General features: G+C 46.8%; 1 protein-coding gene across 1 annotated transcript in view; it reads right to left on the reverse strand.

Moving 5' to 3' along the window:
* Positions 1-23,644, reverse strand: part of MNAT1 (MNAT1 component of CDK activating kinase) — a 120,386-nt gene extending 96,742 nt beyond the window's left edge. The window contains exon 1 of the mRNA XM_084520886.1: positions 23,507-23,644. Within this exon, the coding sequence (XP_084377012.1) occupies positions 23,507-23,595 (89 nt within the window). The 5' untranslated portion in view covers positions 23,596-23,644. The remainder of the gene's footprint in view (positions 1-23,506) is intronic.
* Between the last annotated feature and the right edge of the window lie 127 nt (positions 23,645-23,771).

Here is a 23,771-nt window from a genome sequence, read left to right on the forward strand (position 1 = left end):
CTGTAACCAAACAGATCTTACTGTGTTTTTTTCACAAAGCTTCTTTATCTCAGCGATCTTCATTTCCCTCAGTATACCTGCAAAGGAAATACTCTTGAGAAAATCCCCGCAGTAGCAATTCCAACAGCTCCTCCCCTCCCCGGTCTCATCTGGGAATCTCCTACTTCCTACCGATTTTTAAGGGTCATTCCTCACTCCATTTTCACATAATCCCTAAACAACCATTATCACATCTCGACTCAGCATGAGATAAAATATAGACTGTGCTTCATAAACAGTGGAGACCTTAAGATTACATTCTTAGTGGGACGCAGCACGATAAATATTTCAGGGATGTCTTGAAATACCCTACAAAATACAACACGTGGCCAGTGGAACAAGTCTCAAAACCAAATATATTTTGACTTATTAAAGAAAAAGGAGAAAGGGAAGCCCACCAAAACCTCCTCCCCCACATCCCACGCTGGCCATTGAGCAGGTCAGGCTGCAATTGATCCTGACCTACTTAAAGCCTGGGAGGAAGCATTTTTTTGCATTGTAAATTTAATCACTCAAAAAAGCCCTTTTTTTCCTTGAGCTTAAAAATAAACAGCAACTGCTATTTTAAAACATATCGCATATTGCTATTTTAATATAAGTTGGTGATCATTACTCAAACTTTCTGAAATTAAGTTTTACGGTCACACTCAGTGCAACTACTTCTAGAGGAAGGTATTGAACAAAAATAAGGAGGATGTGTCAGAGCTTTGTTAGCTACGTTGGCATCTCAACCATTTCCTACAGATTATAGGGAATAAAAACCAAGCCCTATTCCAGTGAAGCTGGAGGTAACTTCAAAAGGTTATCCAACAGGACCCCAAGTAAGCAAATACGTTGCTTGCCAAAGAGGTAACACAAACTGTTCTTCCGAAGTGGCAGCACATTTCAGACTATTTGCTCATGGTTAAAAGTTGTGCCATGCATCTATCCCCTTCCTGGAGGGGCAGAGATGAGGAGAGTTGGTTGCACAATGTGGGAACGAGAAGCAAGACAACATACGGATGATCAAAGAGGCAAAAGCAAAAAATCATAATAATAATCTATTTTATCAAGATATATTATACTCTTGTTTGTATTTATATCTGCACCCGTTATGCCACGAGCCACACAGATCAGAACAGCCTGGTGTTATTCAGCAGTGGATGCAGGCACTTGGACAAGAGACGGAGGGTACAGGGAGTAAGACACACAGCTGAATCATCCCTACATTCATGAACTGATCGTGTTTGAATTACCATTAACAATTTGAAGTAAGATAAATATCCACAGATCTGTTCTTCATTACACAGAGCTCCTGCCACGCACAGGCACCAAGCTCGGAGCATGGATCCATCGGGCACTTGTGTGTGGCTCTTATTAGGATGCACAGAAATAGCTTGGAAGAAATATTTTTAGGCGTTTGTTTTAGCATCAACCCCACCTGCCACCCTCTGTAGAGCTGGCCCATTTTGCAAAAATACTCATTTTGCACAACGTTTTTGTGCGTTCCAATCTCTGTAACATCAACTGAAAAAAAAAAAAAGGTCTCAAAGTCTCAAAGTTTCCATTCACACTTCACATGGCACCATTTTCTAAGGCAGCTGAGACACACGGCCAACCCCAACCCACCGTTATTCCAGGCCACAGCCGCGAACAAGGAAACAAAACTCCCAAGGTACAGCTGATCAGTTCTGGACAACATTTGAGCCTACCTGTTTTACCCAAACAGCAGCTGAGAAGCACTCGCCAATGCTGCCGGTTCTCTCATAAACACCACGCTGCTCTGTAATGACACGGGACCTGTGCACCTACTCAAAAGTGCTGTTGTGTTAGGGTCACCACAGCTGTGTTAAAAACATTGTTCCTGGTCCAACAAGCAGGGACAGAATTTCCTTACCCATATAAAACGCACAATAATAGCCTGGTATTACCTAGCACTACTAAAAGCAAATTGAAAGCAAATCAGGGGAGTATACCCTTGTGCATGTACCCCTAAAAAGACTGAAAGCCTCTGAACTCAGAAATTTGTGAGTTTTGTTTGTTTTTTTGTATGCTCCTGGACACATTTAAATAAAAATCTAACATAGAAGTTGGTAAGTTTATTTCTTCCACTTCCCCATCCCCAAATCAAAGTAACTACTTCACCAGGGAATTTTTGATCCTGCAGACCCTCCAAGAAAGCAACAGCCACCTTGAATTCCAGGGTGACTATCAGCCTGGGTGACCCAGTACAGAAACCTCAAAACCCAAAGGGTAAATCGTTCAGAAAAAATAGGATCCCTCCAGTTTCTAACACTACAGAGGTGCCCACTTAACACCGACCGCCTTTACCCTTCTTGGCCAAAGCAGACTTCGTACACACAAACCAAAGTTTTCTTGACTATTAAATCTCTAAGGGGATCCCAGGCAGTGAATTATTCACTATCATCATTTCAGGGAATTAGATATTACTGCGAGTTTTTGGGCTCAATCCTGCCAGCTTTACGCACCAACAGCCATTGGTGTCCCACAGGGACGAGCTGGGCAAACAAAGCTCCTTCCACAAGGACTTTGGGACTGGTTTTCAGAACAGCTGGGTGAGGTTGTCCCTCTGCATCATATTCCTGCCCCTGAAATGATCCCCTTGAAACTGAGCCACGTCCTTAACATCACAACATTCATCTAAACACCCACCCAAGCTGCTTCCACCCCTCAAAATCCCAGGCACCACCTGTGGGTAGAGCTATAGGGGCTTCTACCCTTCACCAGCATTTCCCCCAAGAAACACTTTGACGCTCCCCGCAGAGCGATCACCTTACCTACTTCCACAAAGGATGTAAGCCAAAGGGATCCAAACGTGAGAAAGCTGGAGGCTGTGGACACCGAAGGTGACACGTGGGCTATGAGCCATGGTGCAGCCAGCAGCCAAGAGCTGAGGAGAAGCCAAGAGCCTGGGGCTGCAGCTGGTGACCCCCGGTGCCATTGCGCAAGGGCAGGATTGGAAAAGCAACCGCCAGCAGCCTCCTGCCTCCCTACGGAGGGCAGGAAACACCACCCTGGATGTTTTTGTTGGAAAACCCTGTAAAACAAGTCCGGTGACACCCACTGCAGCGTGCCCTGAATCCGAACGTACGGATGAACCAGTCGAGCAAAATTCCCCAGTGAAAAACATGCTACGGTTGGTCGTGGAAATTCAGAGAGCAGGCCACACTGCCAGAGAGACTGACCTCGATATGGGAAACTACACACCTCTGCTCGTACTGGAGAAGCATAACCATTGCCCTCTGTCCTCCACTACCACCTTCCCTTTGTCATCTACCCACCTGGGAGGCTGGACGGGGGTGCCCCAAAACTGCAACCCTGCCATCAGGGATTGATGTGGTCATTAGGAAAAAATACATGTGTAAGTGAATTCAGTGATCCTACAGCATACACAGAGTTGTCCCCTCTTTCCCCCCCCTTTTAGGAGGCCTTCACATGTCACCTTATGCCTCCTGCCCTATCACCGCCGTCCTGACACGCTGAGTCTTCAAAACGACGTTGTATTAAAAATAGAACGCATGACTCAGGTGGTTTAAGGAGCTATATGCTTACTCATAAAAAATACTCCCTCCCAAAAATATCACCTGGTAGCAATTTGTGTGACAGTTCTGCAGAACTGCCAAGCAGTTGGCTGCAAAACTTTCAAATGATGGAACTGAGGCACCTGCGAAATATGATGTTTTCTTTAAAGCTCATTTTCTGTAGTTCTTCTTAAAATATGGGGCAGGGAGGGAATATCCTTGATGGCCAGTCCTTATGTAAATGTAATGTACCCGAACACCAAGACGATCAATCTCCACCTTTGATCTGAACGTGCTCACATGGAAGAAGGACCTTATCTGACACAAAGCACAGAAAGGGCATTTCCTGGCAGCCTCTCCACCTGCTCCAAGAGCTGACAATACCGATTCTCACCCTCATTTCTCAGGCCAGTCCCCCAAAATCACTGGGATGCAATCACGCTGAACTCTTATCAAGACTCCTCAGGTGGAATTAAGCCTCGCTCCTAGGCTTTAAACGATAAAGTGTTAAAACTGTGGGAATGCGCATAATAAAGGTAGCTTAAGCGTAATGCGGGTTAATTGCCTAAAGAAGTGAATGCACTAATAAGATAATGGCATGTTTTGGTCCTGCTAGCGAGGCAGTCACTTCTCGCTCTGGGCACAGAGTCAAACAGAGCAAACTGTCACCAGCACCTGCAGCGTGCCCCCACCTACACAGCAAACAGTTGACACCGAAAGGCAAACCCGTGTGACTCCTGCACGGCAGCTTTTAGCAAAACCAGTTTCAAGTGAAGCTAAATGGTCCATTAAATGACCCCACCAAAAGTTGCTCTTTGTTTTTGACAATATACAATTAAGTCACTTTTTCCATCCCCAGGGTACCCACTCGAGAGAGGCATGGTATAACTCAATGCCTCACCACTGGCTGCGCAACCATTTACAGCCTATACACACATTTTAGCTTACTTTTTTTCAGACATAACATGTCAAAAGTTGAATGTGTTCAGGTCTTTTTTTTACTATAGGGAAAAAAAAAAAGGTCCAGTCCTTCAGGCAACTACTCCTGGAGAGGAGAGCTTGCTTCACGGCCCGCTGGGAATGGAGGAGGTGAAGGAAGGCGGGGAAGCAAAACCTCAGTGTCTGGTGGGCTTCAAGGATGTTTTGGACTCAGCTCCACACTTCTCACTGAAGCAGTCCCACAGGCATCATCAGCACACAAAACTACTCTGTTCATTACCATTCACAAGATCAGGCCCTTCAAGACAAGGGCCTACTGACAACACACAAACACCCACCCAGAAAGGAGAAAAATCAAAAAAAAAAACAGATCCAAACACCTGAGAAGATTCTTGTTATGTGCATTGAATAATTTCCCACGTAAGTGTGGAGGTTTTGTTTTCCTCAGGAACACAATGTGGACTGTCCTCTTCACATACTTACATTGAATATTGTGGAAAACTGACCAGGAAATACTTCTCGCTGCTTCTTTGCTACAGAAATAAATATTCCTGAGTTCTTGTTCAAAAAGAAAGACTCTAAAGGAGTAGAAGATTATTAAAGGGAAATTGAACACTCTTTCAGAGACATGAGAACCCCAACTTGACATAAAACCCAGCACAAAAGGCTTCAGCTCTGCTCTGTTCCACTAGCAGGGGTCTTTCCACCACTAGGGAAACAAAAGGTATCATCTGTCTGCTGTGCTGGAGGAATGACTTCCCGACCATTAAATTCACAGAGAGCAGAAAAAGGAACAGAACCGCGTGGCCCAAAGGCCTGGTTGGAGACATGGAGCCTTTCGTTCCCTGTCCTGGGGCCTCAAGGGTGCATATTTGTGTTTTTGGTACCCTGCCCAAAGACGCTCACCCTTGCCTGCCCTACCTGAGGCTCACCCTGCTGCAGAAAGCTCCCTGTGTATTTCACAGGCTGCTGATGCCACCTGGGGAAAATGCGTCAAGCCAGTCACTCCCAGAGCATTAAGGAAAACCGGTTACAAGACAAAAGCCTTCCTCAGCTCGCGGGAGTGTTTACAAACGCGCTGAATGCCAGAGTGTGTCCGAGCATGCCAACTTGAAAATAAGTCAAGCACCTGGACCTCAGCACAAAAGGCTGACTCACCTGCACGGCATCTGTTATCCTCTGAAGAGACCCCAAGTTTGGCACTCCGGGGACACAAAGTGCTTTCAGGAGGCCGATGGGAGCCTGACTTCTCCACGTCCTTCTCTCCACCTGCGTGCAGGGCAGACAAAAGCTGCGGGCTGGCTGCCCAGGCTGGGGCACAGAGGGACCTACAGAGCTTTGATATGGCACAAACGTTCCCCGGCACCAGCCCACCTACTCTAGTCCAAGGGCGAAAAAGAACAGCACCGAGATTAAGAACCACAAATGCAATTGCTTAAACTCACACTCCAGGAAGCTCTAACACCAGTTTTCCTCCCCATCCCACGCTGCAACTCCTGAAAAAACAACGCATTAAACAGAGCAGCCACTTTAGTGTGGGACAGTGTTAAGCAAGTCATGATGAAACCGCGCTTTTCTTGTTCATGTTTCATCCTTAACATTGTTTGCTTTTCAGGCTACAGCTAATTCCAGGACATTTCCTTTCCCTGTGCAGAACTATCATGAGCTGGGGCTGCAAAGTTTTTTTTGGCTACTACCAACATGAAAGCTGCTTTAGAAAAGCAAGCAAAAATAATGCTCGGTGATGACAGTTACGATGCACCAAACACCAAGCTTGCTTCGTGGCCATTCCCAGCATAACCAAAACAGATCTGGCTTTGCATCGTCTTCACTGCCATTTACATATAGAAGAAAAATTCACAAAATGAAAATCATCACTCACATGAAGTATGGATTGTGCAGTGACCATCCTCCTGAGCAGCACCTCCTGCCAAGCACCTCATTCACACCAGTGACAATCCTACAACGCCACGGTAAACCAAATCTCCCTGCCCAAGCTTTGAAATGACTACAGAGAGACCTGAAAATTCTCGTCCCACCTCAAGGAGAACAAGTTGTATCCTCCCCAGCACAGCTCTTTTCAAATTGCAGCACTTCTAGTAATCCACAAGTGATCCTTTTATTCTCAGGAACATAAACTTTACATAATACGAAGAGACAGTTCCTTGTGATTTGTTTAAGCTAAATCCAAATCCAAGCTATACGGTGTTTGAGCAAAAGAAAAACGGAGCCTCTGCGTGCTCAGGCTGTCAAGTAAAGCAAACACATTAACTCCCTCACTGTGTATTGGGGAAATTGCGTGGGATCATCCAAGATGAAAGGTTTTTTCTGCATGGCTGCCACATACCTCCGTGGCTACTTCAAGCTGTACGACTGCTACGAGGACAGCCGTTCTCCTGGCACAGCGCTGAAACCAGCCACTATGAACCATGTGAGCATTGCATATAGAGATGTATTTATTTATTTTTGCCAGCATTGCATGTGGCTACACAATTGCAAGGTATGATCTAGCCCCACAGTAGCTTATTTTCCTTTTAAATCTGTGCTCCCAAAACAGCCCAGCTGTCCAGGAGCAGCACAAGAAGCTAATCCAGTTGAAAACAGTTGAAGATCCTAAACTGGATCACCGCTCAATGGCAAAAAAAGGGGTGAGATCATGTGGATAGGACAGCTGTGTGACACTGGGGACATCTGGTCTGCAATTAGCTGGGGCTACCACGAAGGCTCAGCTGGAAGTCACCACATGTGGCCAGTCATTTTTTGTTTTTAACAAGCTGCTGCTCATCTTCTTTCTCCCTGTCACCTTCACACATGGCACGGCCAATGACGTCTTCATGCACAAAGTATAAAAATATTTTACAGTAACGAGGCCAGTCACAAAGCTCGTACCTTCTAGAAGCCGAGGGCAAGCAGGGACAACACCACTCAAAAGACACGATCGCAGACGCTTGGCAAGGCGCAACCTTTCTGTTTGGGATTCAGCTTAAAAATGCCGAGACAAAACCTGCACACAAAGGAGCAGGCCTGCCAAAGCGTCTCAGAAAACACAGAGGACCCACAGAAAAGATACCCGGAGGGGTGGCCACGTTGCAGGTTTTTTCTGGTACCAACCTCGATGCTGTTTAACCCCATTTCCTCCCTGTACCTGCACTGGCATCACAGCTTGCTGCCTGTCGGATGTGCTGATACAGCTGTTTGGGGAACTGGGACATAAAGCACAACAGAAAAATGAAACGGGTGAAAAAAAGAGATACCATGCCCCCGGTAACCTCGTTCTTTTTCAAACTCTGCTCTTTCTTTTTATACCTAGTTTCCCTTCCCCCGGGACCAAACCTTCAGTTTTGATATCGTGCAGTAGCACTGAGATGATTCTGTGGGTTGGCTGCCCAAACACTGGGTTATTCAACTTCCCCGTCACCTGAGCTCAAGGCTGTAACCCAAAATAAAACCTTTAAAAAACTCCAAAACTATACTGCAGGGCAAAGGTGAAATATAATTACCTTACCAAACGCAAATACCTTTTCTGGAATGCCTGATCGCTGCTCAGAGGATCGGCGCAGGCTAAGTTTAACACTTTTCATTACAATCAGATGGCTATTTTTGTTTGCTGTGGAAGCAGGTTGTTTGAAAACAAAGGGTAGCTGGCGAAAGTTCTGACATTCCCCTTATAGCACACTTCTGAAATGTAGAGATCCCTGTAAAATCTTGATTACTCTTCTCATCAGATACGTACGCTTCTACATCACAGGAGAAATAGATGGGCAGAGAAGGGTTTGTATTCAGAGTCCTTTAGCACCATAAAAAAGGAAGAAATTAATGAGTCTGTTATTCATTACAGCTGCTCGATAATGTCCAGTAAGTAACTGGTTCATCAAATAAAGATGAAAATGTTCCCTGAATACAGTACAAGACAAGTCCTTGCAAGATGAAAAATAGCATTGTACGCAAATAATCGTGTTATTGTACATACAGGGGAGCCAAGCTAAAACTGAACAAGGAAACCTTTTCTGGCATTTTCTAACTTCTGAGAGCAAAACTCAGTAACAAATCGTGGAATGTAGCTTTTGTGTACAGTTTTTATATACCTCAAGATACTCCAGGCAAAAGCACTCAAATCAACCTTAAAGCACCTGAAAAAAAAAAAAAACCTGCAGAAATTAGGAAAGTAAATATTAGTTTTACTAAACACGTTCTTCCAAATTTGGAAAAAAAAAAAAAAAAAAAAAAATTCTCATTATGAAGTTAAGCTGCATTAGTGCATTTGTTACAGACCCTAGTAAAAAGTTGACCCAGACAAAAGAGATCATGCTTCAGACTGGCAACTAAAATATCTGGTGTCACTCAAGTGGAGATGAGAGAGAGTCATTTAAGACCTTTGAGCTGGTAATGTATTTTTTTAAAATAAAAACCAACCCATCTATCTCAAGCACCTTCGGTCTCCACTCTTAATAGTCCAAGCCAAACACAAAAAGTGACTCTATTAAGATAAATTCCTTATTTAAGAGAAGATGATAGCAGTAAACTGCATTATGTTCATTTAACAGGAGTGTGACCATCAGAAAAACTGATGCACACTTTTAAAAAGTGAAAATAAATAGAATGGTTTTGATCACGAAAGTCATTGTCACATGAGGAGTGCCACTCTTCCTATGGACTACCTGCACAAGCGAGACTGTGCTGGCATTCAAGCACCTGATGATCTGAGCCCATCTTCTGAAACAAGTCTTGTTATGCAGTTCTTTCCTCTGTCCTACTGTTTTCTGCATGGCTAGGAAACAAGAATTTTCACCTGGAATTTGTATTTATTTTAAATTAGTCATGATAAATTCAAGAAACACACAAATCTATACTCAGTGGAAGTGCCCATCATTGATACATATGTGATGTTGCCCAGCAGCTCCATCAAATGCCCAAAGCAGACGAGGTACAGCAAGTGATTTCACTTTCCTGCTTCAGGAGACATCAGATTTACTTGCCCACACCAGACCTCTTTATTAAGGGCAGAACCTCAAAGCCTTAAAAATCAGGTAGGGCAGAATTCAGAAGGTGAAAAAGCCCAAATCCTTGCAGGGATGTGCTCGAGGGACGGGGAAACCACCAGGGACAGGTACTGCAGAGACTGCGGGCTGCAATGCATTTGCTGCAGCTTCCCCTTACAGCACAGCACAACAGAGCTGGCTGAGGAGCCAAAAACCATCCTCACTGGCTGCAGGTGACTGCTCAGAGGCTCCTGGCAAGCCCGTGCTCTAGCAGCTGTGAGGACGCCGGCCTCAGAGCTACACCTACCAAGACACACCAGTCTGACAACTCTTCTTGGTCTTCTCTGTGGGGAAGCCATGAAGGTCAGGTGTGAAGCCTTGCTAAAGGCTGAAGAGAATCCTGGGGCTGCTGCACGTACCTGACACACAGAACATCCATGTAACACACTCAGCAGACACTGTCCTGTTCCACCTGCGAGGCCACTAAAACACGCGTTAAACATTGATTAAAGAAAATGCAGGAGAACATCCTAATTAGCCCTGATAGTGTAATGCACCCAGGAAATTAATGCAGGAAAATAAGAACAGCCAAAAGCAACCAGGACACTAATATATGCTATGCAAGCATGAATCTATCTTGGTATTAAAATAAGATTAGTTAAAATAAAACAAAACACTTTACTAGATTAAATATAAAATCACATACCGCTGGGAAAGGGGTGGAGCAAATACCATTCTCTATGCTGCCTTTTGTATTATTATACGTACTATATGTAGTAGAGGATGGTTCTGGTTATTAAATTTTATGTTTCTATATTCGATGGCATCACGTTATATACGGCCTTTTTCTGCAATTAACCTCCAAAACACAAATTAAATATTAATGGATAAATGTCAATTATGATTATGGGAACCAATAAAGGGACCATAAATTAAATAACGCGGATAGACCAATGAAGTATTAGCACATCATCAGAACAGCGCTCTAGTGTTACTGCTTTCCTATTCTAATTAAAAACGGAATTATGCATTCATAGGTGTTATTGCATAAAATTCGGTAAACAATACCATCTTTTCTACATTATGATCCACTCCCAGCGAGCAAAACAAGCCCTGTTGTGCTTCTAGGCTGGGCTGGGCGAAGCAGCATTATCTGATGCTTCACAGAAATCTTCTCTGAGACTGTCCAGAGGGCAGTAGGATATTTTCACAGTTATTCCTAGGCTATTTCCATCTTCTGTAATTAATTATACCCAATCCTATATTTTGCTCTGCATTACCAGCTCTCCCACACATACAAGAAGATTTTCCCACTATTGTACTTTTTAACTAAGGAACTAACCAACCTTAGGCTGGCTAAGGAAAAAAAAAGCCACCACGAAGCCGAAATACTTAGAAATGTCACTCAGACAACGGCCTCATTGCTTTAAGGTCACTGCTTCTGTTTCCTCGGGCTGGTTTTTATGAAGAAAAAAAATAGAAGTCTGAAACAAAACATTTTAAGCCAGCTACCAAACGTAGCCAAAAGCCAACTGGAACAGCAGCTGTTTGACACGGAGACGTACGCCAGCTCCCATGGTTTACCATGCCGGTCATCAATGGCTACCTGACAAACTGGAAGTGACACGGGACGTGCTGTTCGCAAGCAAATCGGATTTATGGTTATATTCAGCTGTTCCTGCTACCTGAAATTAGAATTAGAAGCTCATTAAATATGAATAGGTTTCAGAGAAAGGGGAGGCACTGCGCCGTATCGATGAAAGCTTCATTAAATTTTCAATGGTGGAGCTGCTGCTATATTTGTGAAGGAAGGACGCGGGGTGAAGAGCACCACGTTGGGGCAATTCTCCTCCAGGCAACTTCGCATCTTTTTACTATCAGTGAGAACCACGTGATTTTCAAATAAAATACCGGACTAATTACGTGTCAGACGAAGTGATTGTGGTCCATTACGTTCAATGAGTGATTACTTTCAGATCAGCATTGACCTCGTAGATGTTTGCAATTATGTCAGTGATGTGCAGGAACAAGAGAATGCGTAGAACACCAGGGAGGGGATCTGAATGATCCAGCTCGTAGAAAATACGGACTGTGTGTGGGTTCTCACCTAATGATGCAGTTATCTTTTGGAACTATCCACTTGAAGATATAACGGGAGTGTGGGACGTGAAGTCTTACCTAGGAAATCACAACTGCTTTGCAAGGAGAGAGGTAAGGCTGTACCAAAGTAACACAGCCTTAGCTTGCTGCAGAGACTGAAACCAAGAGAAAGGTCAGTGACAGAGAACATAAACTAGACACCAGCCGACCTATTTAACTCTACCGTAAATAAGTCAGACAATTAAAATCTCCCTGTCTTGCCCATAACCAAGCCACACGAATCCCATTTCAGAAGCGAGAACTGAAGCCTGATCCCTCTGGTGGTTGGCGCTCTGAGATGAGCTTCTCCCTTTGGAAGGAGGTGGACACCCGGGCTGTGACCCTGCTCCCCAGCTCTGCTCACTTCCACTCACCTTTCCAACCCCTCCAGGCCTCGGTGCTGTTCCTCCAACACGCCTGGGCACCGCCTTTCTTCCCTCGGAGCTACACACTCGGCCTTGCCAGGAGCTGGGGTTCAGGGCTGCTCTCCCCTGTTTGGCAGGACCTCTTTCAGCCCTCTGGGGAGGCGACTTTGTGCGCAGACAGTGCCATTTTATCCTCGGCCCTTGTTTATTCTGCCCCGTTCAAATCCTGCTTCGACAAGTTTACTTTTTCCCTTCTCTCCAGTTTTGCTTGGCGTGCTGAGCGAGCGTTAAGTAACCGACCTCCTCCAAAATCGCCGTGAGGCAGCGTTATCCCCGCGTTACCAGATAAGGAAACTAAGCCACAATAACGCCTGAAGCATGCCCAAATTTCACATTCCTGATTTGAGAGTGATCAGCGTTAGCGCTCCGACGGATTTCCTCTGCCTGAAGCCCAGCTCCAGAGGAGCTCAGGAGCCTTTTGCACAGCCCACGCTGCTGCTGGGCAGCCTGACCAGCAGAGCCCCTGGAAACACCGGGCTGCAGGAATTTGGCCAACTTTGGGGCTCTGCAGAGCACCTCTCAAACCCCAGCTGTGCTCCGACCCCAAGTGGGAAAGCCAACATCAGTGCCAACCCCTCCCGTGTGCTTCCTTTTTTTCCTCCCCCATGACTTCTCGATCCAGGCACAGCACCCAACCCTACACCTATCCCCCTCCCACAAATGCCCGTCCCCTCTGTCCTTACCTCTGGACTTCCCGTAGCCCCCCCAGTGCATCTGTCCTCCCAGAGCCTCGCTGCTCCTTCCTCCATGGATCTGCAGCTCCAGTTCTTCCTCAGTCCTCCTCTTCCTCAATCCTTCCCCAGCCATCTCAGGTCCCCGTGCAGTCATTCCCCCATCTCCAGCCAGGTTCCCCTATATCTTTGCTGTTTTTTTTACTGCCACGAGGTAGGAGCGGGGTCAGCCTCCCCTTTCTGCCCCACTACAAATTTTCCACTTTCCCCAGAGCCATGAGGTGTTTCCCAGCCGCATGCTCCTTGCAAGAGAGAAGGATCCTTTCCAAAATCTGTCTGGTGGCAGCAAAGGTTCCTAAATGGATCCTAAATGTCCTCTCATCATCTCCGCAGCCCTCCTCTGGACTCGCTCCAGTAGCTCCATGTCCCTCCTGCACTGGGGAGCCCAGAACTGGACACAATGCTCCAGGTGAGGCCCCAGCAGGGCTGAGCAGAGGGGGAGGATCACCTCCCTTCACCAACATCCCCAAACTCTCGGTAGATCCCCCAAAACCAGGGGACCTTGGGGATTTAAGGGCAGCCTCTCACCTCCAGGTCACAGCAGATCAGTCCCACAACTGCCACTGATGCCAGCCCGGGTGAGTAAGGACTAATTTATTGATTTTTGGTCTCCTTAAACCTGTAGACAGCTTCTCTAAGAAGAACCTGAACTCTTCCAGGTCTGCCTGGACTTGCTGGTGCCAAAAAGAGGTCGTCCTCCTCACCCCAGCACCGCCAGCAGCTCCGTGATGCAGCCTCCTGCCCAGGAGACCCAACGCCTCCCGCGTGGCTCAGAAACCTCAAGGTGACTCCACCACCAAACCTCTCCCTCACCTTTTTTTTTGCTGTCTAGGAAAGACAGCAAATCTCTGCAACCCCAGAGGATGGACTCACAGCCCTGGCATTAATAAAAACCAGGGAGCAGCACGCTCTTTGGGCTTGGGAAGCCAGGCCTGGGGAATTTTAAAGAAGCCCACGAGCTCCAATTAAGCCCAGGCTTCTGCAAACGCTTCGAGGTGTATTTAACCTCCATGCCATTGATTGGAGCAGGAGTGTGGTAACGGCAAAAATCATCATCTGCGTGTTTCCCGACTCGGAGCCAAAATATTTATCAGAGCAGATGACTTGCTCATCATTCAAAACCAAGTAGCTGTCATTACGGAGGCCAGTCCGCTCCCAGGACGAGTATTTATGACTTTTATTACGGCCCGAGTGGCCTTCTTGTGAGCAGCACCCACTGCCTCCAGCGCGTCAGTGAGCCCACGAGGGAGCTGGCAGCGAGAGATGTGCCCACAGCACCAGCTTGTCCCACGGCCTGTTACTCTCAGGGAAGGTTTCTCCGTTTTATTTCTTAATTCCCTAACCAGATTTGAACACTGGAGCGCTCGATTCAATTTCCAAATCGCTGACCCAGCTTTACTCCGAACTTTACCTTCAGCCGTCCTTGGGACAAAAAAAAAAAAAAAAAAAAAAAAAAAAACAGCAAAAAACCCAACCAATGCCTCAAACAAAGAGCCCACGGACACAGCTTCTGAGGGTGGCACTGTCGGTTCTGTTCCGCTAAGAAGTCACAATTATCCGAGACATCCTCTTGCAAGGACTCAGGAAGATATTTGCTTAATTTCATAAATGTTAAACCCACGTGTACCACTTATTAGCGCTTTAGAGCTAATGCAACCACACAGAAGTCAAACGTCCTCCTTGCTCACAACCCCACAGGATCATTAGCTTGAATGATAATGCAGTAGGTGCAATTAAAAAAAAACAAAGTTCCTAATATCTAATTGTTTAAAAAGCTATCGTGCTTGCCTTCTTTTTCGATAAGTAATTTTCCCATGGGGATTTCCCGTGTCTCTGTGTCAGCCCCCTACCACGTTGGACATTTCTCATCTCTAACCCACCACGGCACGCACCTACCCAGGGGGGTAAAAGGGTTAAGTGTGGCTGCAGACGCCTCGAGCTGGGCATCAAATCTATTAGCCTGCTTCAGATCTCAAGCAGCAGATTGAGCCAGACCAAATTATCAGAATCAAGGAAAAAAAAAAAAAAAAAAAAAGGACTTTTCAATGGACTCGCTGAAGATCCAGGACACAAACAATAGCTTGCCTTTTGCCAAGGTTGCCTTGCAGAGCAGAACCACAATTCAAATTTCCAGAAATGCTTATGAGGAACGAAGATTGGAGCTCTGCAAGCCTTGCTGTGTGGAGAAAAAGTGGTACAAAGCAGACATCCCAGCTGTGAACTCGATAGAAAAAAATATATAAAATTTTCTAAATATTTAAGTTTTAAAACAAAAGGAAGAATCTAACCAAAACACTGATGCCATTGCAACAGGAGAATTAAGGCCGTGATCCAGAGCCAAAATTAAAAGCAAATATTCACTGTCAAAGCTGGATGGCCGAAGGAAATAACCTCTTGGGTATTTCAGCAATGATTTAATTACCTCCCATGACTAAGCTGGAGAGACTTGGGAAGAGTAATGGGATGGATCAGAGTCCAAAGACCATCTAATCCCAATTAATAAAAACAGGAATAACTCCAAAAAGATGAAGAACGATGACCTAGATCTGTATACCCTAAGAATTCAGGGGAAAAGAGCCTGCTTTCTGAGGGAATACATCCAGCTAAAAAAAATAAAAGTCATTTGCTGCTTCCTTTGAGGATAAATGGACCACGATCGTGCAACTATTTCAAACCAGCGCCAGTTAACCTCATTTCCCATGGCAGGTCTGACGAACATGAGTTAAAAACTCCCTGATGCGTCTCCCAGCTCGCCCATAACACTTGGAACAAAGCACTGCACCTAGTTTTTACTGTCAAATTCCTGAAAGCAAGGCAAGCATTTTTAGGACCACACAAAGTTCCTGCTCTGGAGCTACACACAGCTAAAAATCTCAATTCCTGAGATGTTTTTGAGATTTTGGGGGGCTTTAGCCCACCAAGACCACTTACATTTGGTCGTGCAGGCAAGGATCCACGCCCAGGAACCTCACTTGAGATGTGATAGAGCAAGTCACAAGAAAACAAGCAGACTGAGGGAGACAAAGCAGAGCACCTGCTCTCTGAGATAAGGCAGCTATTCGGGCAGGCAGCTTCAGGCCGTGGTGCGAGCCCAGCCGACGCTGCGGGACCTTGCTCAGCCCCGTCCCGCCTTGCCTGTGGACGCCTTTTCCTCCAGGTTACCTCATGCCACCTCCGATGCCTGTCTCACCTTCCGTAAGCCACTGCAGCTCACTAATCCTTGGCAAACATCACCGCAGGAACCTAACAAAAGAGCTGCTCGCTTTGTGCCAGGTTAGCAAACCGGATCCCGGGGGCAGCAGAGCCTGCAGCCACACGCACGTCGCTAAGGTTCAGCCAGTGCTACTCACGCTGCTAACGCTCCCCAGCCCGAAGCTCCGCTTCTGAACGACCCAGACAGGCAGTTTGCTGCTACGGTAACAAGTTCGAGTGCTCCAAGAGATGCTGGCCAGGGCCAGCACCAGGCAAAGCAGAAGGCAGGTGGCCAGGAGCAGAACTCCCTGGGCCTTGCAGAAGAACAGCGCTGGCGTCTCTGCCAGGAACAGGAACCTGGTGGCCTTAAAAAATCATCATCATCTTTATCACCATCATCAACGCAGCAAACTTTTAGGTTACAGCTGGCAGTCCCGAATACAACATCGCTGTGCTTGTGTATCTTGATTTAAGGTGCATTGTTCAGAAAAAAGCTTGCTGAATAAGAACCCAACACGTATTTAAACGCTTAATTCCCACGTACTGGAGTTAAAACTACAGGTTAAAAATTGACAGATCCTCACTGCCTACCTCTAATTAGACTTCTTCAAACTCGGTTGGCTTAAACACAGCTTTATGTTCTTTTCCACAATCTCCAGGGCTCCCCCCCATCCTAAAAGAACGGCATTTTCTTGAACCACACTACAGGGAAGAATGCAGCGGGAGGCCAAGAGATCCTTTCGCTTGGAAGGAGATTAAACACTAAGACTCCAAACTTTTTTCCAACGACTCCAGCCCCACGTGCTGGCAGGAGACCCCACGGTGCTGAACTCACTGGGGATGCTCCTACTTCCAACTCCAGGAGAGTCTGACAGCTACAAGACTCTGAATGCTCCTAACATTAAAATAAATAAGCAAATAATGAAACCTCTGTTTCTTCATTTTAGCAGCCGTTAGCACCGCAATTAGAGTTCTCCAAGGACGCTCTCACCCCCTAATGAATCGCTGGAAGAGCCGTAACGGGGTGCAGGGCAGATTACAATCCCCACGGCACAACCTGGTGAATTGATGTCTCCCCTGAGCGGCACAAAGCCGGGCCTAGAGATCGTAAGCGCTGTTGTGCCGTCTTCATTTTGGAGCCTTATTAAAAAATTAAATGAGAAATAAACACATCTCCCTCTGGGAAAAGGAGAAAAAGAATTAAATTTTCATAAGGAGCCCAGACAACTTATTCTGAGCCTCTTGTGGACAGGAAGACGACACAACAGGAAAGTTTATCATCGAGCAAGTTCATTAACCACCACCTACAATTGCAGCAGTACACGAACAATGCCAAACACACCGCAGGGGCCAAAGCAGCATAAATCGAGCAGCAGTTCCGTGCAGAGGCTGCTCGGGTGCTGTGCCCCTGCCTCCCCGAGATGGCGAGCACTGGGAACACTCTGCAGAGACAGCACAACAGCTGGCTGCCACCAGGGAGGGAAGGGAGTGCCTCTGCCTTTGGCAGCCTGCAGGCATCAACCACATTTTCTCCCTCAAGCTGGGATGGGCCACAGGTAGCTGGAGCAGCCCCCAAGCCTGAGGAAGGAGCTTTACACACAGCTTCCCTCCTCCTCCTCCCCAGAGCAGGCAGTGGGACAACAAAGCTGAGCCAGGAGCCCCAATTAACTCCTTTTTTACCTACGCCTTTTGTGTCTGATTGTTGGGGACCATATGTTCCAAGTTTACAGCCAACAGTAAATTTCTTTACCCAGCCCTGTTTGCAGCAACTGCCTTAACATTCTTTTAATGCAGTTTTGGGTGGGTGCATTTCCTTCCCTCTTTCTGTAAGTAAATCACAAGGATATGCTTACCCTGCCTCCTAAGGCTCTGCACAGGCAATGAAAATCCAAGCAAAAAGATAATTCATGGTCTCAGACGAAGCCAGGTGGATTACAACTCCATCAGCAAGCACGCCCCCAGCATCTGCACATTCAGCAGAGACACTGGGAACCATCTGAATTACCAAAAATCGTGCACAAAGGCTCTGGAATACAACTTTTAAACGAAGGCAAAGCCGTGGCTGCACTTTAGGAACAAACGTGCTGCAAAACTTTAATCAAGCGCTGCTCCATAATTGGACACACCTTCCCCCCCGCAAAAGCTTCTTTAAAGCCAAGGATCTGATGACTTGAACCTCTGTTAGACTTAAGAAAATAAACTCAAAAAGACATTCATTATTCTTGAGCCGAGCATTTCCATACTAAGTCCCATCTTAGCACAACTTTTAACTGCTAATTTATCATCCTCCCTCCCGGTGACAGGGAAGATTTATAGTGGAAAAGGCTTATTTAACGTTGCTCTAATGCCAAAAACACATGGTCTTACACTTCTCATGATATTGGACAAGAAGCAAAAACTAAGAAAAATACTAAAATACACCCACCCCCCAAAAACCACTCCCGTAGTTGCACGGCTTGGCAGGGGTCTGTTGGAATAAACTGCGGCGGGGGCCCAGCTCGAAGGATGTTTACAGCAGAGACCCCACGTCCGATCTCATCCTCCTGCACTCATCTGCTTCCCCCTTATCTCCACCGTGCTGCTTATCAGCACACCGGCCCCTGCTCCGCCACCAGCGGCCACATTCCTCAGCCCCTCCGGCCACTGGGAACTCAGCAGGGAGGAGGAAGGCTCCGAGCTGCTCCGACACAGAGTAAAGCTTCCTGAACGTATGCAAAGGATGGAAAAGAAGAAATGCTGACTGCATATATAGGTCCTGAGATGCAGAATGAATTTGTTGGCAGGGTTTAGGGTACAGTAAAAGAGAGATGGGAAGCCAAAACAGGTCCTGTAACACATCGTACCTACTCCACAGCCCCGGATCTGAGAGATTTAAATGGACAAAGCGGGGAAGGGGAGAAGAATGAGGAGCAGGATCGCCAAAGCACAGCACTTCAGAGCAGCAGGGACCTTCACTGCAGGCATCTGTCAAAAAAAAAAAGAAGGAACAAACAGGACACACATTGCCCAACAAGTTCTCAAACACTTTGAGATTAACTTTGTTTATACAAGAGGTGGGAAAAGAAAGCTATAGAAGGAAGGCTCTTGTAGCGTTATTCCAACCAAAGGGGGGGAGTTGGCTAAGAACATGAAAGCAGAAACAACTTGGTGACAGAAAGCATAAAAAGGCACCACTCGCCATTCTTCAGGAGGGCAAAATAAAGAAAATTAACTAAAGGTAAAACAACAAGCTATCTGAAACCCGAAGGAAAGATCTGAGGTGTACTGACAAGCCATCTCAGCCAAGCATAAGCCCTTTAATGACTCGAAATTCAACAGATTTTGCACTTTCTCCGTTTTGTACTACTCCAAGTATCTGAAGGTGATGAAGTGAACAGCACAAACAACAAAATCATTAGGAAAAAAAAAAAAAACAATAAAGCATTAGGAAAAAAACTAACAGAGGCAAGACTGTAGGTAATAGGAAAATATTCCTCCAGGATGCTCGTGGTGAAAGAGGGAGCAGTTAAAGCAGGAGCGCGTTAACCCACAGCTCTGCAGGAAGGAAACCTCCAACAGATAACGCCAAAGGACTTGGGGTGTTTTCTGCATCAGTGAGATGAGCTGGAGCTGGCTAACGAAGCTGCTACCAGCACAGAAGGAGCAGGAACACAAGCTAGAACTGGGAGACGCGTTCGAGCAAGTGCTTCACACCTCCCAAGCCAAGAGAGCAGAGCCAGGACCCAATATCTCGCGCGTATTTATCAGTAAACTTCAACTCGAAAACACAATAAAGGCACTACAGTCCTGCAGGCTCCTTGTGAAACTTCACCTCTGGACTACATTCAGGGGTTACCGCATTAAAAAAAAAAATCCTTGAAGGTTCTCAAAGCTGGCAGACAAAACACTAAATACCCTTTGAAAGCTGAGAAAGGCAGTTATCAAAGATCAGCTCTGCTCTCCACATCAAGTCTGAAGAAGGGCAGAAGCACCTACCTGTACACAGCAGGAAAAGAGAGCAGAGCAGCCCGGCTTGCCGCCGGTCCCCGGGATGAGGCTGGAATAGGATCAGACAAGCAGCTATCTCCCGCGTGCCTCAGATAACGCAGCACTTAGGAGCCAACACGCCGTTCGAGAACGAGCCGTACCAAAGGAATATAACTTCCTGCAGTGACAGAGCAGCAATGTAGATAGGGAAATGCCAACTCGAGGCAATATAGTTTTGATTTAGTGGGACTTTTGACACTTGAAGTGACAGTCATATAAACTGAACAAATACAGGACATGCTGGAGTCCTGAGAGATTGCTAGGAGCCCTGCCCAGAGATAAGTTATCGTTATTTCAGTCAGAGAAAATAGGTAGCAAGTGTATTAATGTGGCTCTAATCTTTTTTAAGTCTCCACTACTATAAAAAGTAACTCGAGGAAATAAAGATTATTTAACAAGGAACTTTCTGCTGGCAACTCTGTGTTCTCCTCCACCTCAGTTTGATTTCTTATGGCTCCAAGAAACAACTCGAACATCTCCCAGACAACACCTTGTCAACAAATTGCGTGTTATAAAACACCAGGACAGAAAGGGTTTGTTTGCTTAAGTTAACAGACGGTATAAAGCTGGGACAACTGCAAGCACTTTGATGGACGGGCTCAGAACCTAAAGTCACGTGAAGCAAGTGCAAAACTCATGTGAAATAATGTACAGTTTGATAAAGCAAACAGGTAGGAGCAGTCAGCTGCTTACCGACTTGGAAAGCAAGGTTAAACGCTGCTCTGCACGGAGATAAGCTGTGTGGTGAGGTGCTAAGGAATCTGGGGTTTAAGCCAAACATAAATCAACACATATCAGCGAAAAAAATAAGGACATGCATAGATTCATCTGTCCTAGCGAGATGCATGAAATGCAAGTACCAGATGCAAGGCACATGAAATAATTTTACTCTGCCTGTGGTTCTAAGGACTCTGAGGATTATGTCCATTTCCGAGCACTCCAAGAAAAACACAAACCAAGTGGAAAAAGCCTCGAGAAAAGAAATAAGCTGAGGCCTCAGATGTAAGTGAAATATCACTGAAGGAACAGGACTTCTTCAGTGTGGAAAACGCCAAAGAGAAAAGCCCCAAAGCACACAAAATGTTGCTGTAAAAGAGGCATAACAAACACTTCGCAAGGTAAAATGCATGTTAGGATTCTTACATGCTTAAGTTACAGCAAAGAAATTTAGATTAAGAATTGGGAGGACTATTTTCAACAGTAAGAAGAGCAAACTATTAATAAAAAGGATAAATTCCCATCAGAAATTTATGTTGGCTCATTTGCTTTGAAAATAAGTTAGACATTCTTTCCCTGTGGCAGAAACGTGGTAAATTTATGAAAGGACAAATGCCAATTGCCTCCTTTTTCCCCTCATACTTCACTTGCAGATGTCTCCGCTGAGCTTCCAGCTTCGAGATCGGTTATTATGAGAACACACTGGCCGTTACCAAGAAATGACTTCCAGTATGGAGGCTTTGTAAGATCATATGGAAGTAATAATAAAAACACGTTAAAGGCGTTATTAAAAGGATATTTCAGAGGGAAAGCGACCCTCTTGAACCACATCAAGACGGAGAGCCCTTGATTTCAAAGAAGGTCAAGAAATCCAGAAATCCTACTCACGCAGTGACTTCAACGCTACCCTCAAGGGTAAAGTGGAGCTTTAAAGCTGTGGTTCCCTGCTGCAGAGCCCCCCTTTGCTGGGAGGTGACGGGTGGGACTGAGAAACCTCATCCGATCCAGGCAGGGTCTGTCTGGCCCTGCACAGACCTCTCCTGGCGAGCACCCTGCAGAGATACCTGGGCTGGCCCAAGCCAGGGCCGCACAGATTCAGGCCAGCTCTGGCCTTGGACAAAACACTTCCGAACACCGCAGTGCTAACAACAAGAGCTGGGGGGAGCAGAGGCAGCCCTTGAGCAGCTGGGAAGAAACAAGGAAAGCAAGGCAGGGACATCAGTCCCTAAGAAAATGTCAGCAGCTGGACCCAGAAAAGCACAAAACATGACTCATTTTCTCAAGCAAAGCTCAGCTACAAAAGAAAACACTGAGAACCAAAGAAGGAGAGCAAACTGAAACATGCTGTCCTCTGCTGGAAGTGGCTCTGGAGGAGCTTGAAAGCAGAAGATCATGAAGACCACTAGTCCTTTGATCTTCGCTGGAACAGAAGATAGAAACAGCATTTTAAAACTGCACAGCCTTGCCCCAACGCGGCTGTTAGCTTTTGAAGTCCAGCTAACGCTGCACTTCCACACAGCCAGCACCGCTGCCACCAAAGGGGCACTCCTGCTGCTCCCCTCCTACAACAGCACGACCCGGGGAGCATCTGCTGCTCTCCCGCGTGCCTTCCCTGGCGGCAGTGCAAGTGCTTCGTGGCCGCAGAGGACAAGATTGGGGAACTGCATTAAAGCTAACCCTTTATTTCACAACTATATATACATACGCACGTCCTCTGTTGCAATCCAGTTCCTTCATGCTTACAGTGGATGGGAGCATAAGGTTAAGTAAAGGTTTCAGGCTGGCTTTTAAATGTAATTCACACGTGGTTTAAAAACAAGCATCTCAACGTAAATGTCATGGGAAAGACGAAGAGACAACAAAAAGAAAGGGCTGCTACTGCAGGGGGAGGCTTCTATCACATAAACCTAGAAAGAACTTGAACAGCACCTTTACAATTTACATGGAAAAGCAGAAAGATCTCCAGATCCGAAGGTAAGTGAGTGCAGGCATGTTACTGAGCTAACTCCCGCTGCTGGCTGCAGCTGATACAAGCGCTCATCTTTGGGGAAAAGCAAAAAGAAGCGCTCCCAACCCTGCTACTACAAGATAAGGTAAGGAGCAAACAACGCAGGAGGCACCGGCTCAGAGGAGGCTTCTCCAATACTTAAAGCTGCACCAACCCTTCAGAGAGAGCACCGTTTGTGAGGAGAACTGACGCACCAGTAAAGACACAGGTAGATTAGGATTAGGCTTTCTTAATTATTCAAGCACAGCACCGAACATATTAGATGTTTAACCACGAAGCTCTTCCCTTCCTTTCTTGATCCTGCACCCTCACACTCCACAGCGCTTCCTGAGTCTCACAGCCCCTCACAGCACCTCAACGCCCCTCACAAACCCCTCACAGCCCCTCACAAATCTCTCATGGCTCCTCAATGCTCTTCAACGCCCCCCACAGCCCCTCAATACCCCCCACAGATGCCTCACAGCCCCTCACAGACCCCCAATGCTCCTCACAGCTCCTCAACGCCCCTCACAGACCCCTCACAGACCCCTCACAGACACCTCAGCCCCTCACAGCCCCCCAACGCCCCTCACAAACCCCTCACAACACCTCACCGTCCCCCACAAACCCTTCACAAACCCCACGGCTCCTTAACGCCCTCCACAGCCCCTCACAGCTCCCCACAGCCCCCTCAGCCCCTCACAAACCCCTCACAACCCCCCCCCCCCCCCAGGCCCGGCGGCGGCTCCCAGCCGGACCCCATACGGGCTGTGCCCCGCTCCGAGAGGCAGCCCCGCGGCCGGGCACTCACAGCGTGTGTCCGCAGACGTTGACCATGAGCTTCAGGGACGGGTTGCGGTACTTGGTGGTTTTACACCGCGGGCAGCCCTGGTCGTCCATGGCCGCCGCCGCCTCCCCCTCCTACCCCCCCCCCTCCCCACACACCCCCTCAGCTCCTTCCCTTCCGCCTTCCGCCGCCCGGTGCCGCTACCAAAGGGCCCCGCCGGCCCCTCCCGCCTCCCTAGCGCGTTCCGCCCGGCTCGGCCCGGCTCGGCCCGGCTCTGCCTCGCCTTCCC

The sequence above is a fragment of the Aythya ferina genome, assembly GCF_964211825.1.
Source record: "Aythya ferina genome assembly, chromosome: 5".
Lineage (NCBI taxonomy): Eukaryota > Metazoa > Chordata > Aves > Anseriformes > Anatidae > Aythya > Aythya ferina.